The sequence below is a fragment of the Crassostrea angulata genome, chromosome 2 (assembly GCF_025612915.1).
Source record: "Crassostrea angulata isolate pt1a10 chromosome 2, ASM2561291v2, whole genome shotgun sequence".
Lineage (NCBI taxonomy): Eukaryota > Metazoa > Mollusca > Bivalvia > Ostreida > Ostreidae > Magallana > Magallana angulata.
This window is the reverse complement of record NC_069112.1, coordinates 31,531,035-31,545,246: the sequence shown is the minus strand read 5'-3', so window position 1 is coordinate 31,545,246 and position 14,212 is coordinate 31,531,035. Positions and strand designations below refer to the sequence as shown.

The 14,212-nt window shown below is 33.4% G+C and overlaps 1 protein-coding gene across 1 annotated transcript; it reads right to left on the bottom strand.

Moving 5' to 3' along the window:
* Positions 1 to 5,977: 5,977 nt before the first annotated feature.
* Positions 5,978 to 10,390, bottom strand: LOC128172961 (uncharacterized). The gene is made up of 3 exons (XM_052838698.1): positions 10,262 to 10,390; positions 8,017 to 9,228; positions 5,978 to 7,839 (listed from the first exon to the last, which is right to left on the bottom strand). The coding sequence occupies exon 3, from the start codon at positions 7,775 to 7,777 to the stop codon at positions 6,947 to 6,949; it is 831 nt and encodes a 276-aa protein (XP_052694658.1). The 5' UTR covers positions 7,778 to 7,839; positions 8,017 to 9,228; positions 10,262 to 10,390; the 3' UTR covers positions 5,978 to 6,946.
* Positions 10,391 to 14,212: the final 3,822 nt, after the last annotated feature.

Sequence of the window (14,212 nt, the reverse complement as noted above, 5' to 3'; positions counted from 1 at the left end):
ATTTGGCAAAAGTATGATGTTCAGTGGGTAGCCCAATATTTATGTTGGTCGTTCAAAACCGGGGATTTAAAAATATGATTGATATCATATATTTCTGGGAAATTCGTGTTAAAATTTCGCAGTGTCAGTTGACCAAGCGAGGAAGGAAAATTGCGTAACATTTCGTATAGAGTATGTGTATAAAGAATTTGGGTGGTTGCCGTCGGGGTGGATGCCTTGCAGGAATTAGTGTGTGACTTAGGGCCCGCTAAATAGAAGTTTATAGTCTGTTTTTACAAACAGTGAAATTTTCTTGATAGAATAATTTAATTTCAAACAAATGACAATTTGTTTTTCAATGTAAGTTTAAAGCAATTTCTTCTGCGTATTAATAACACAATGTTTACAATATGCATCGATGAAATTACCTCTTAATGATATACTTTACACTCGATTAAAATACAATTAACAAACAGACTATAACCAGGGTTAATCAGGAAGGAGTAATCGAGAACACAGCTACAGTAAATTTTATATAAAATCTAGTATTTGTACTTTTCAGAATGGTAAAACTGCGATTGTTTGAATGAATGTAAACTATGAATCATTATAGGAATCATATAAACAATCGCTTTATGTGCATAAATGAAAATCTTCTTTACACGATATGTGATACATTATTTATTACTCTAGCCATGTTTAAGAGAGAGAGAGAGAGAGAGAGAGAGAGAGAGAGAGAGGTTTCAACATTCGACAATATTTCTCACAGCACATGGCCAGAGCACGGATGCAGTCACAGACTGGAAGTGTTATGTAATAGTTATACACAACCGTAAACTCAGGGTTAGCTTTTCTATAAATTGTGCTGTTCTTGTGATTTTCTATATACCTGTCTGAATCATGTATTATTTTATCTTCATGCGGTAAAGATAGAAGCTTATGATCAGGGACTTAAATATATACGTCTATGGTATGATATATATAAAATATTTCTGGAAACGCCCGTTTTGATATCATGTGCGCTGATGTAGAGATCTGCGTTTCAATCAAGAATGCCGTTACGGCTACATGTACCACTTTACCAGTTCACATAAAATATTAACTATTTGAAATGAGAGAGAGAGAGGTCTCAATATTTGATAAGATTTCTCACGGCAGGTGGTCAGAGCCCGGGTGCTGTCACGAACAGGAAGTGTTTTGTAAAAGTTACACATCCGTAAACACAGGGATGACTGATATTCAACGTACCTGTCTGAATTATGCATTATTTTGTGTTCCTCTCTGAATTATGCATTATTTTGTGTTCGAACAAAGACGGTCTACCTAAAGCGTGGACGACATTCGCCTTCATATGATAATGCGTTATTGCATATATCAAACTCCTTTTATGTTTTATTTCTTTCTGAAAACGGCAACTTGCATTAATACTTAACAGGCAACTCTTATGGCTCGAACTTTGATCGCTCGAATTGAATCTCCGGTCCAAATTTTTTCCCAATATACATGTACAGGCACGTAGCATCGTTTTTGAAAGTGGCCAGACCCATCCAAAAATCTTGACAAGCAAAAAAAAAAAAAAGGAAAGTTTCCAAAAAACTTCAAAATCCTAATCCGTGGGGGGGGGGGGGTAGGTAACTTCAATTTGACTTATTTTCATATCAATTTTTTACATACTTCCAAAAAAGTGGGGGGGGGGAGGGCAACTCCATTATAAATCATTAAAAAAATTGTTGCTGCGGGAAAAAGTGGGGGGGGGGGGGAGGGGGGACAGCCCCCCCTCCCCCCCCCCCCCCCCCCCCGATGCTACGTGCCTGCATGTTACTAAGCAAATTTACTTTCTTCATCTCTCAAAAGCCTTGATCCCTCGAAGTCAAACTGCAGTCCCGTTATTCATAATCTATTGTTTTTTACTCTCGATACCTCGAAGTGGCTGTGTATATGAAAGCGTTACCTAATTTTAACACCTACTTGGTCATATAAATGGCTCAAGGCATTACATGTAGACGCGGGAGCCGTGTAACGGTATTTTCATTCAGGTCACACTTGTCCTGCAAGGTGATAATTGTTCTATGATTGACCATAAAGTTGCCTCAACTACAATTAACACTGACGGTCTTAAGATAATTTGCATAAATGTACATAAAATCTTATTTATTTAAAAACAATAAAAATTTTCAATTCTAAATTTCAAAGAAAATATTGATTTTTTCTTTAAATAGTATCTATATCTAAATTCTAACAATAATTAAAACAGCGCTTTTTTCTTCTTCTCGGTTTAATCACTGTGACAGAACACACACTTTTTACGGCGTCTTACACCACCACGGTAAAATCGAGGCCCCGCCATCACCGCGATGACAATATCGCGACGGTGTGTCGCGGAAAGGATAAAAACACCATCACGGTGTCGCTGGAAAATACGGGATCCGCGTTGGCCGTAGTGTATCCATAATTTATTGACATGTAAAAAATCGATATGGGAATTTACCCTTTGTAGACTTCCGGAGCTAAACAAAATTGAAATGTACAACTTGAGTAAGTTCTAAGCACACTTTTAAGTTATCTTGAATATTGTTTTTAACTTGTGTCCTTTAAAGGAAACTTTTGTTAAATTAATTTTAAACATTCTTTTGTTTGTTGATAGATCTACATTCAATACTTTCGACTCTAAAGGGTGTTTTGGGTGCATTTGTTATTTACCTCTTTAGTTTGTATGAATACAAATTTTAAAAAATCATTGTAGCTGGTGCAACGTTTATTTAATAGAGGCATTTAGTCATGTTGTTTGAATTAAGCAGACTAAGAAAAGTGATTCATGATTTGTTTTATTGTTTAATTACTCAATATATTTCATTCTTCATGTATGCCAATTTTGCAGATGTACATGTATTTACTATAGGTATTCAATATATCTATAATGAACAGCAAAAAGTAATACACATTTAATCATTATTATACGTTCATGTTAAATACTGATATATGATTGGCTTAGACGCATTTGATAATCCGTTCTATTACCCTCAGCGTTAGAAACACACTTGGCAACGGGTAACACAACGAATTGTTACATGTGCGTAAATTATGCGCGTACGGTTCGCATTAGAATTCACTTCATCTCTATATAAAAGCAGTTACAATTTCTCTTATATGAAGACATTCAATATAATAAAATAAATAGTGCCTGTTTGGGAGCATTGTCAACCGACACGAAGCGGAGATTGACAATGGTTTCCGAGGGGTGTCATTTTCAACAGTTACCCTCCCAAACAGGCGTTATGCATTTTATTATACTGAATGCCTTATTTTGAAAGAAAGTTTTACTGCTTTTACATAGAAATGAAGTGAATTCAACGGCGAACCGTACGCGCATAATTTACGCACATGTAAAAATACGTTGTGTTATCCGTTGCCAAGTGTGTTGGTAACGCCGAGGGTAAAAGAACGGATTTCCAACTTACAAAAAATAGACAGACTTAAATGCTTCCCCCTTAAACCGTTCTTTACTTTTGGAGAAAATTGATCACTGTGTGAAACGTAATTTGTGTTTAAATTAGTCAAAAGTGTAAACGATACTGTAAATTCAGTATTATTTTTTCTTTTGTAACTTGTCGTTATCTGTTCTTTTTTCCCTGGTTCCGAATTTTTTAAGAGTTTGTTTATTTTTGCATTATAATTGCATAAGCTGTATCCGTGTCCCTGTTTGTAGGTGTGTAATTCCCCATTTTCCAATTCAATGGTTTGACAATATGCAAAATCTACCTAAATTTTTAACTGCTGATTCGCTTTATTTATTTTAGTTTAGTTCAAAATGACCTTTTCTTTCCTCCCTACTTATATAACTGTATATGCATGCAAAATTTGCTTAAAACTGGATCGATATGACAGTAAAGTATGGTTCTTAACTGTATACCTAAAATCTCTTCATCAAACCCTCACAAAAAACAATCTGAGGCAGTTATCACAGTTTATACTAAAATTGCAAGAACACGCATACAAATGTTTGATCCAACTCTAAATTTACCGCGGGAAATAAAGCGCGAGGTCCATGTGACGTTATACGTTAAAACAAATATATTTTTTAGTTTGGTAGGAAACCTAAGACATTAATTTGCAAACAACGAACAAATTTGTTATGCATAGAACGGGGAAGTTGAATTATAGAGGGGGCGGGGTTGGAGGGGGGGGGGACTCCCTAATTTTTGAAGAAAAAAAAATATTTTATCTGAAATTCGTAATTCTTATTTGAAACAGTGATAAAAATCATAATATAATTTGATCTTAAATAACAGAATTTAGAGATACGGCGCACTTAATACGTACTCACTGGTTTTAAATTAAAAAAAAAACAACCCTGTAACAAAAAAGAATTAAGGCGACATACACATATATCATATCAGTTTTTTACCCCTCTTCGCTCCTCTTAATATCAAGCCATGCAGTTACTTTTTTACTTTTTTTACAATCGGACACAATATGTATGGTTCAACATGTTAACATTGTATCATATTAATGTGTAATGTGTTATTTCTCCCGCTTGCGAGGAAAATCATCTTGTACTAAAAAAATCAATAACCTTTTCTTTGATGCGATTTAACAGAAGACCTTCCCTGTTGCTGGTGTGGTTATAGGTTTCTCTGTATATGCTTGCTGTCTAGCGATTATATCTATGACTGAAATGACGAGTCCCAGAAAGAATCTCACTTAAAATAGCTTATTTTGTCTTCTGTTGTTTTAATTGCTAAATTTTATTAAGACAATTTTTGTAGTATGAACCTAACTAGTGAAGAGAAAGATAAATCGTGTAGCAAAACAACTTTAGAGAGAGTTATCTCTATTACTTAAACAGCACATCGGTGAAAAAACATAGCCATAAATTAGCGAAAAACGCAAAATCTACGAAAATTGTTCCCTCGTCAAAATTTATATGATTCCACAGTAAATAAAATTTATTAAAAACAAATCAAGTGGCAACTGTGTGGCGAAAAAGAATGAATTAACATTGACACCTTCTTTTTTGTATGTTACTAAAAAAATATTTTTTGATTATGAAAACGGAAGTAAAATAAATCTCAATCGGAATTGCACATGTTGACAAATTAATTAAACCTAGTTGTTTTGGACATTTGTTTTGAGTGTCATTCGATTGCGGTTCTGTTGAGTGTGTACATATGTGTACATTTCATACTACGTTTCGAAATCTTAACGTCATCAGTGTTGTGGAAGAAGTGCATGGAGCGATGAGCAAAACAGGATAATTCGAAAGCAATTTGGCCAAGGAAAATATATCTGTAATTTTTCTACAAAAATCATGTCCTCGATGTGTTGTACTTTAATACAAGTAAATGAAATTGCATCTTCGCTAGCCAATAGTTTACTTTCCACTCTGCTCCTCTACAACTCTTGGTAGACTAGCCGATGTTTACAGAAACAGCACAGCGCCGTCTAGCGATTGGGTTTAATTAAAGCAACTAAAGTACGAATTTTTAATCTAAGAGGTATAAGAAGAAATGGTCAAGTGAAAAAAAAAATAAAAAAAAATAAAGGAAGTGAACATGAAAAAAATTATCAAGGGCTCAAAGAACTAAGTGCGGTTTGGGTCATTTTATGCCCCCTCTCAGAATCCAACAATTTTTATACTGAAAGGTGGATATGGGTCAACCTTTTAATTTATGACTTAATTGTACTGTTTTGACGTCATGTTGCCTAGCAACGGTCCATGAAAACTCACCCCTTTTCAGCATATGTTTTTATCCTCTAATTTATTAAATTTGTTTTTTTAAGTTACAAATCCAGGCAAATATTTCCATTGCAGTTTTAATAGTAATTGACATGTTTGTGTAATGAGAAAAATTAACCATAGCAACAAAACAAAAGTATCCAAGCAACCAATATTACCATAGCAACAAGTTCATAACATGTATCTTAACAAATTTATCAATCTTACTACAGCAAAGTATATTGTACAATAGTTTTTTTTATATATTTGATATATCACCTGCATATGCATCAAAATTCTCCCTAGCAACAGCTAACTTGTTACCATGGGAACCATTACAAATTAATTACAATGCATCAAACACAATACTTAAATAAAGCAAAGCTTCTTTTAAACATTATGTTATTACAGTGGTGTGCTTTAAATTCAAGAATTGAAAAGTCAGATTTCCATTGTCATTTTTTTTCTTCAAAATAAAGTAATGTAGCAATAAAAGCATATCTTTATGCCAACTAATTTCATATGATGTCTATATTAGACAAACAGTTAGTTAAAGAACAAACAACAATTGATGTAAAATAACATTATACATGTACATGTCTATGAATTAACATACCATCTACACATGCATTTAAGTACGTACTCCTATACTCCTAGGAGCAATCTACAAAAAACAAGAAATACTCAAACCCCCTTACAGTTCTATAGCAACAATTCAAGACAACATTAAAACCCAAAATTACTTAATAATCCAAAATCTCCTATCAGCCAATTCATACATTGCAACTAAATTCATATAATAATTGAACTTTAAAAAATACTTTAATTCATCGACATTAAAGAATTGATAGAACAAAATATATAATTTATACATAAATACTTGTTCATTCATTCAAATTCTAAACACTAACACTTTAAAAGAACATTTGGAATTCTGTTACAAGGAAATAATTCACTATATTCATTAAAATTATCATGACAGTAACAACTTATTTTTAACATTTTGTACAATCATAATGATTTCTTGAGCTAAATACATCAGATGTATACATATATATCCAACAAATGCAATTAAATTAGCAATATGGAAACATTTTCAAATCACTGAATAAAGATTAAAACTAATTCTGCATGACATCTTTTTTGCAAATATCATAAAAACTAACATAATTTCTTCAAATGAAATAAATAGGAGAAAGCCATCACAGAATTAAGTCACAATATCTTACACTTACATTCAATTAAGCAGTACTACTCTTCAACTGTGTCACTGTCAGAGTCCTCCAGATGAGCTGCATTCAGAAAATGGCGTTTGGGCCCAGATCCAGATGCAAAGGGTTCATCACTCTGATGTCGTTTCCAACCAAGAAACCACAACACACTTGACACATGAGCACAGCAACCAACTATTATTGCTCCACATTTGCAAGTACAGTACCAACCACAAATAGAATCAACACCTTCTTTTTCAGAGTCATACTTAATCCACAGAGTATGTAGAATATTCCTTGAGTGTCGAGACTGAATTTTAACTCTTAAGAGAAAAGGAAAGTCATGACATACCATGATTTCGTAACTGCCTCCATCTTTTAAATGTTCCCTCGAGTAGTTTTCTGCATGCTTTATTTGATAAATTCCAAGTGTGATGGTACGCATATCATCAAGGGAGAGAACAGGGAAATTATCCAGCTGGTCTGAGGAGGCTTCAATGGCTGAGTATACAGCACGACGAGTCAAAAGGTTGTTTTCTTCTACCAGAGTTTGGACTGTATTTGGCATATCTGCTTTTTCCAACATTTTAGTTGCAATTTCAGATGACTCTGGATCCATGCTCCCAAGACAGGGTCTGAATTTATTGCACAGAGCGCATACAATGCGGACAAAGTCTCCTATTTGTGGAAGAAGTTTGTTTGGAACTACTTTATCAAGGAGTCTCCACTGTTTAAGCCTACCATTGGCACTTTCCACAACCCATCTTACTTTTGTAACCATCCGAGATATGTTGGCTTCAGTTGTGGAGTGTTGTTTCTTTCCCCTTGGTAGATAAAATGGCATATGTACCTGAAGACCATTTTCTTCCATGAATGTGACTGCATCTCAAAATCCTCTATCGACAATCACCACATCATCCTCTTTCAACCATTCTAGAAGAAAAAGAATTTCAATATCAGTACCTCATATCATGCATCATGTGTTTATTTTTTTTTCATTTTAGCGTTAAGTAATTTTTATAGCATTTATACATATACAAATATGCATTCATGTCCTTATGATTAAGTGTCTCTGAATTTTTTTAAAATTGTGTAACTGTAATTACCTACCTTTGATGTCTTCAGCATTCTGTGAGATCATATGTTTTGTTATGCTAGCATCATTGTTATGGTAGTCTGACAGGTATGGTCCCAGAACACTTATGATATACCCATCAGGAGCTACAACCATCATTGGTTTCACTAATGGACGGTTTTTATGGAGACTGTAGGAAAGCCGCTGAAATTCATAGTCATGGCTCTTTTGTATGTAGATGTAGGTACCATCAAGGATGAGTACAGCTTGGTCTTGGTTATCCTCACTGGTGAACAGCTTTCTGGCAATTGGAGTAATATGGTGCAAGCATAGTTCCTGGTGGCTAATGTGTTGGAAACCAAGATGTCTGGGGACAAAGTTTTCCATAAGAGCCTCTCTTACAGATGGAGTTATTCTTTGAATCTGATTAAGTGAAAGATTGAAGATGCTGGAGAGAATTGTATTTGGAAGGCCAGTCCGAAGCTTTGTGAGGAATACAGCGAGACATGTTCTTTTTGAGCGGCTGAAGTTGTTATTCAAGTTCTTTAATTCATTAACCAGTTCAGAAAATTGTTCCTTCTTTAATCCAGTGAGGTTTGAATAGTCCTCTTCACTTAAAAGCGATGGTACATCAAAGTTCAGGTATGTTGAAGATTTGATAGTATCTCTTAGGTCAGATAAAAGCTTGCATATATCAGATCGTGACAACTGCTCTTCATTTTTGGTTGTTGTAAGTAATGACAGAGCCGCTTTGCTGAGGTAGCCATCCTCTAGATGTGTCTTACAGCATTTGCTGTCATCATTGATGAAAATGCCGGTTTCTAAAAAAGCTTGTGTAATACCTGCATTGGGAACGACTACAAGACGATTCCTTTCATTATGAGGCTTCCTACAGATAACACATTTTCTGTGACCTTTTGGTGTGGAAGCTATTGGTAGGTTAATAGACTTTGGACTAAGTTCTTTTGAATTGGAATCACATCTTGCCTCAGGTGGTAAAAAGTCTGGGTCTTTGGACACCTCATTGCACAATGGAACACTTGGAACCTTGGTCTGTGATCGAGAAAAAGATCTAAAACATCTCTGACAAATAACATCTTCTTCGGAGACATTTCGTCCTGTTCGCTTCACGGTTGCACGTATCAATGCTGGGGTTTTAATAGGTCTCCTAGACTGATATCCACCACAACTTCTAGTATAACACCAACAGCAGTAGTATGCTTTAGGCATAATCAAGCAGATAGCTTCTGAAACAAATAATTAAACAAATTTACATATACCAGTTAAGATTTGATATATCTAATATATTCATAAAAAATCTTTGCATGCTTTAACATCCAAAACATATTTTTTCAACAAAAGGATAAATATTTTTAACTATATTTAAGTTTGCAGCTGAATTTTAATTAAATATCTCTCTCTCTCTCTCTCTCTCTCTCTCTCTCTCTCTCTCTCTCTCTCTCTCTCTCTCTCTTGTTCTCTCTCTTAAACAAACAAATGGGCTTGTTTCTGTAATAAAATTCATTCTATAGTATACTAATAACATGTGTTAATATTATACTATGGAATAAACTTTATCACAGAAACAATTAAGTTGAGAGAGAGAGAGAGAGAGAGAGAGAGAGAGAGAGAGAGAGAGAGAGAGAGAGAGAGAGAGAGAGAGAGAGAGAGAGAGAGAGAGAGAGGTTATGCTTAATAATATATCCAAAAAAATAAAAGTAATAGCTGTGATGTAAATGTTACAATAACAAAGGAACAACTTTTATTTTGTTTTTGTTTTGATATATTTATATAGGAAGAGAGTTATCCCGCATGGTGCCCCAAACAATGATTATTTCCCTTTAATGTCGCTAAGATACAATAAACAATATCCAGCTGTCAAAAGTAAAGTTAATAATATAGCTAGGGTATTATATTTGCATTATGCATTACTTATTAAATTCCTTCAAGAACACAAACGCGTTAGTTTCAGATTGTTGCAGCGGTACTGTATAACGTTACATGTAGGAATAATGTATGAATCTTTCGTCAGACAGACGAGATTGTGTGTATAAGCAGACGGTCGAGATTTTAGACTAAACGCTTTATGAATTCTATATGAATGAAATAAATCGTGTACATGCACATTGTTTCATTCTAATTCTTGAATAATAATGCTATTTTTTAAATGTATTTACAAGTGTAAAGCAAATGAACAGTGGCCGAGATAGACGTTAATCATGCACATGTGTATATGTTTATAGGTGTGTGGTTTCTTTCATTATGTTTTATTTTACTTACCTAAGTAATTCTGCCATGTTGACGATCAAATAAAGCGCGGATAACTTTAAAAAAGGCCCCTCTTTCAAGCCATCCAACCCATGATAAGTGACTGTATCTACATCGTAGAAATTGTTTACTTTCCTTTCGTTCGGTTTTTGTTAACTCAGCCAAGTTTTATTCACGCACATCAACAACAAAGTTTTGCATTATCTTTATATTTAATTATTCAAAATATGCATTCAATATAATTTAAACATACTTCTTTTTTATTTGCCAAACAATAAAAGAAATACAAGCGCGACCGAATTTTATCGACGTCACAATTTGGTACGGCGCAACGAATCAATGCGACCGTTTTATTCGAAATTAACAGTGAGCGCAGTCTTGCTCAAGTAAGATCTTTTCACTGTTTATTTCTTTATAAATTATCTTTCTTCTATAAAAGTTTGGTACTTGAGCAAGCCTGCGCTCATATTAAATTAAGTGAAAATGTAACGCAAAAAGCCATTAAATTTGTAGATTTTCCAAAACATCGATACTTTAGGGACTCTGAATTTCAATATATAGTTGTTCAAAATGTAAAAAATCATTAGAAATATTAGGAATGTGTTCTCTTTTTTTCCTTGATATAAAAAAATAGCTTGAATCTTCCACTTTATTTTTCGCGGTAACCAGGGGGCAGAAAAAGGCCAAAACCGCACTTAGTCCTTTGTCTGTTTGATGTGTATAATGATATCTGAAAACCGTTTAGACAGAGCTTTCCTCAGTAAAAGGATATACCACTTAGAATAACTAATTGTTGCAATCCATGAGCACTACCATAATGTTAAAATCATTACCTTCCTGCTGGGTTATCTCTTAACATCTAAGAGAGGGCAGCACTGATGCTGCCGTCAGTGAGACACATTGCATTTTTACTCAGGTTTAGTAACAGAGATAAGATGCCATCATTAGAATGTAAATTGAAACTTGGAATGGATGTAAAGAGTCGTAATTCTTAAACAGTGTTTATGAAGGAAGATTTTAGATCTCAGAATGATGCACTCCCACCAGCAGTTAATGTGACATGTAACTAGAATGGAGTGTCCGTGGATCAGTGTTATTGTGACCTATTTTTTCTTGCACTCGGTAATTTCTTGTTTATGAGTTTGAACATTATGCGTGCTACATAAATGAGCACACAAGGTGCATTGCTTAGGATCCTGACTTTTAAAAAGTGTCTTAGTCCTGTTATTTTTCTGACAGCATAAACAGAACCGGCCTACATATCATCAAAATGTTATCTATCAAAAAAGTTAAAGACAAATCAGAAAAAAGCCCCACATGGAAAATGAAATTACATTTTTATATTAATTTAAATTGAAATCTACAAACAGCATTTATTTATGTAAATACTGACTGCCACATATCCGTATAAACATCTGGAATGCGATGGTCTCTTATTTCACAAATCAATTTATCTATTCATTGTTTGCACAAATCATATATAGTTATCTGAGGTTCATTTATAGAAATGTACCAATTCCTTGTATTCTCATGACAGTACACAAAATTTACTTCACGCCAAGGCTTATTTTTTCTTCGTAACCTTTATCAACTCTGTACATAAACACTATCTATCACCATCGTTTATCATAGGATGGGTCAAAATGCCCAAAAGTTTGAAAAGCATGGTTTATGCAACGCCAATATACCAACTGCCAACCGTTTGACTGCTAAATGACAGTTAAAGAATGAAAGGTTAGAAGAATACACAAATTACAATTAAGCTTTTCCTATACATGGAGATCAATAAAAGCTGACACGGACTGAATTAACTAAAAGGGTTTAAAAAAAACTAAACCTAAAGAAAACACTTAATGTTTCTTTTTAACCTTTGACTGCTCTACCTAGAAACCATATATTAACGTTCCTTTATGGAGCAAGCTGTTATCATTAAATAATTTTCACTCAACTGAGTTTTCAATTCGTTCGTTATGGGTTGTTTATTATAAAGGAAAAAGTATGTCTTTGCTCTTTCTAAATTCTCATTCTCATTCAAGTTGTATATGTGCATCGTTTTGTTTTTTTTGTACAAATTTCTTTATTCTAGCTGAACAATTATTACAGATCGACAGTTACTTTATAAATTAAACCTCCGGATCTTAAATAATTGAAAATAAATAAAGAAACACATATCACATTAATGACAAATGATTCTTGAGGGTTTGTAATTTAGAAGTTAACACATTTTAAGTACATCACAGGAACTTTGATTACTTATTTCATATTCGTGAAACTTAAATTACTGGACCTATAGGTTTTAGGTTTTAATTCTCAATGTGAAAGATTTAGTAACTAACACCAGCCTCTTGCTAAAAACATGAATAACGCAGATTAGATAAAATATATACGCTACATGGACATATCAAATATTTGTGCTTTAGTAAGGTTTTTTTTTTGCTTGAAATGTCCTTAAATAGACCTGTTTCACCACAAGATATATTGCCGTGTCTTACCTGTAATTTGTCTATGAATGGGGCCCTATATTTGTTTTTGTAAAATTCAAAATCATTCGAAATTTGAATTTTTCAATTTCATTTTAAATTTGAAACCATCAAAAAAAGAAGCTGTGTTACGCTTTAAAGCCAAATTTGTAACGCAATGACGATATTTTCTTCGAATACATGACCTTTCATTACTTATTTTTAGATTTGCCAGTACCAAAAGTTTGAACAAAAGAATCATATATGATAGGAACAAATGTGAACCGCCTCTGCATTGTCAAAATTGTAAGATTTGTTAAGATCCCGCCATTATGCATAGGAAGTCAATGAGAATAAATCACACATTTAAAAAAAAACATATACGTATGGTGTTTTCTTTATTACGGAATATCATAATCAGTAGTGACTATACAAAAAATCAATACATAATCCACAAACCTTTTCATGTTACCCAGACCTGATCTCAATAATTCCCGATCACTTGTCGAAATAATTGACTTTATCGTAGCAAACATTTCTCACTAACTAAAATTTGCTACTTTTTATATTTTGGATGTTTTACATAATAGACAAAAAATATTGTTTATTGAACATACTAAAGAAAGTTAACGGAACTGTGATAAGCACCATGATTTCACTACGTTTAATTGCACAAAAGCCAGGCTATATAAAATTTACATTATATCTTATTGTTAAAATGTGAAAAAAAGAAAACAACCCACCTGTAAAGTTTTCAAAAAATTGTATCAATGTAAATAAAACCTGTTTGTCTATTGTTATAAACTCTAAACTAGATTTACATTGGCGCAACCTTCCTCTCCCAGACACACATAGCCTTTAAATTCAGAAGAAAAATCAATGAAAAATCAAAGATGAACGTTAATCCTAAGTGGTTTTATTTTGAGAGCTAAAAGTATCATTGGTTCTTCATTCAATGTCCCTTTGAGCTAAATTAGTGTAAAACAATTATTTATCATATCTAAGGGTCGTAATAATTTTGACTTGACCCTGTTCTTTACATTTTTCAAAGTGCGTTCATACCGGTCATATGAATGCGTATCAAAGTCATCAAGTAAGTTGTACCAATATTAAGCTTAACTTAACCAGGCTTCTGCAGGTTTAAAAGTATATTATTGATGTAAAAATTATGGTTTTGTAAAGCAGAGATGTTAGCAATCCAACAATGCTCAATAAAACATGTGTTTAAAATGTCAACATTTTTAAACAATGTCGCATCCTTGTACATCTACCCTATCTATCATCGTCTTTCATGATAGGATGGATGAAAGTGACCAAAGATTTCTAAAGCATAGTTTATGCAATGTCAATAAACCAATTTACAAAAATAACACGTTAAGAACATTTTTAACCACATTGCTTTCGTATTGTTAATCTCAGTCAAACCGTATATAATTACACCGTACAACACAAACAAAAATAGAATTTTGAAATAATACGAGAAATATACTTAGGCTTTTCCTGT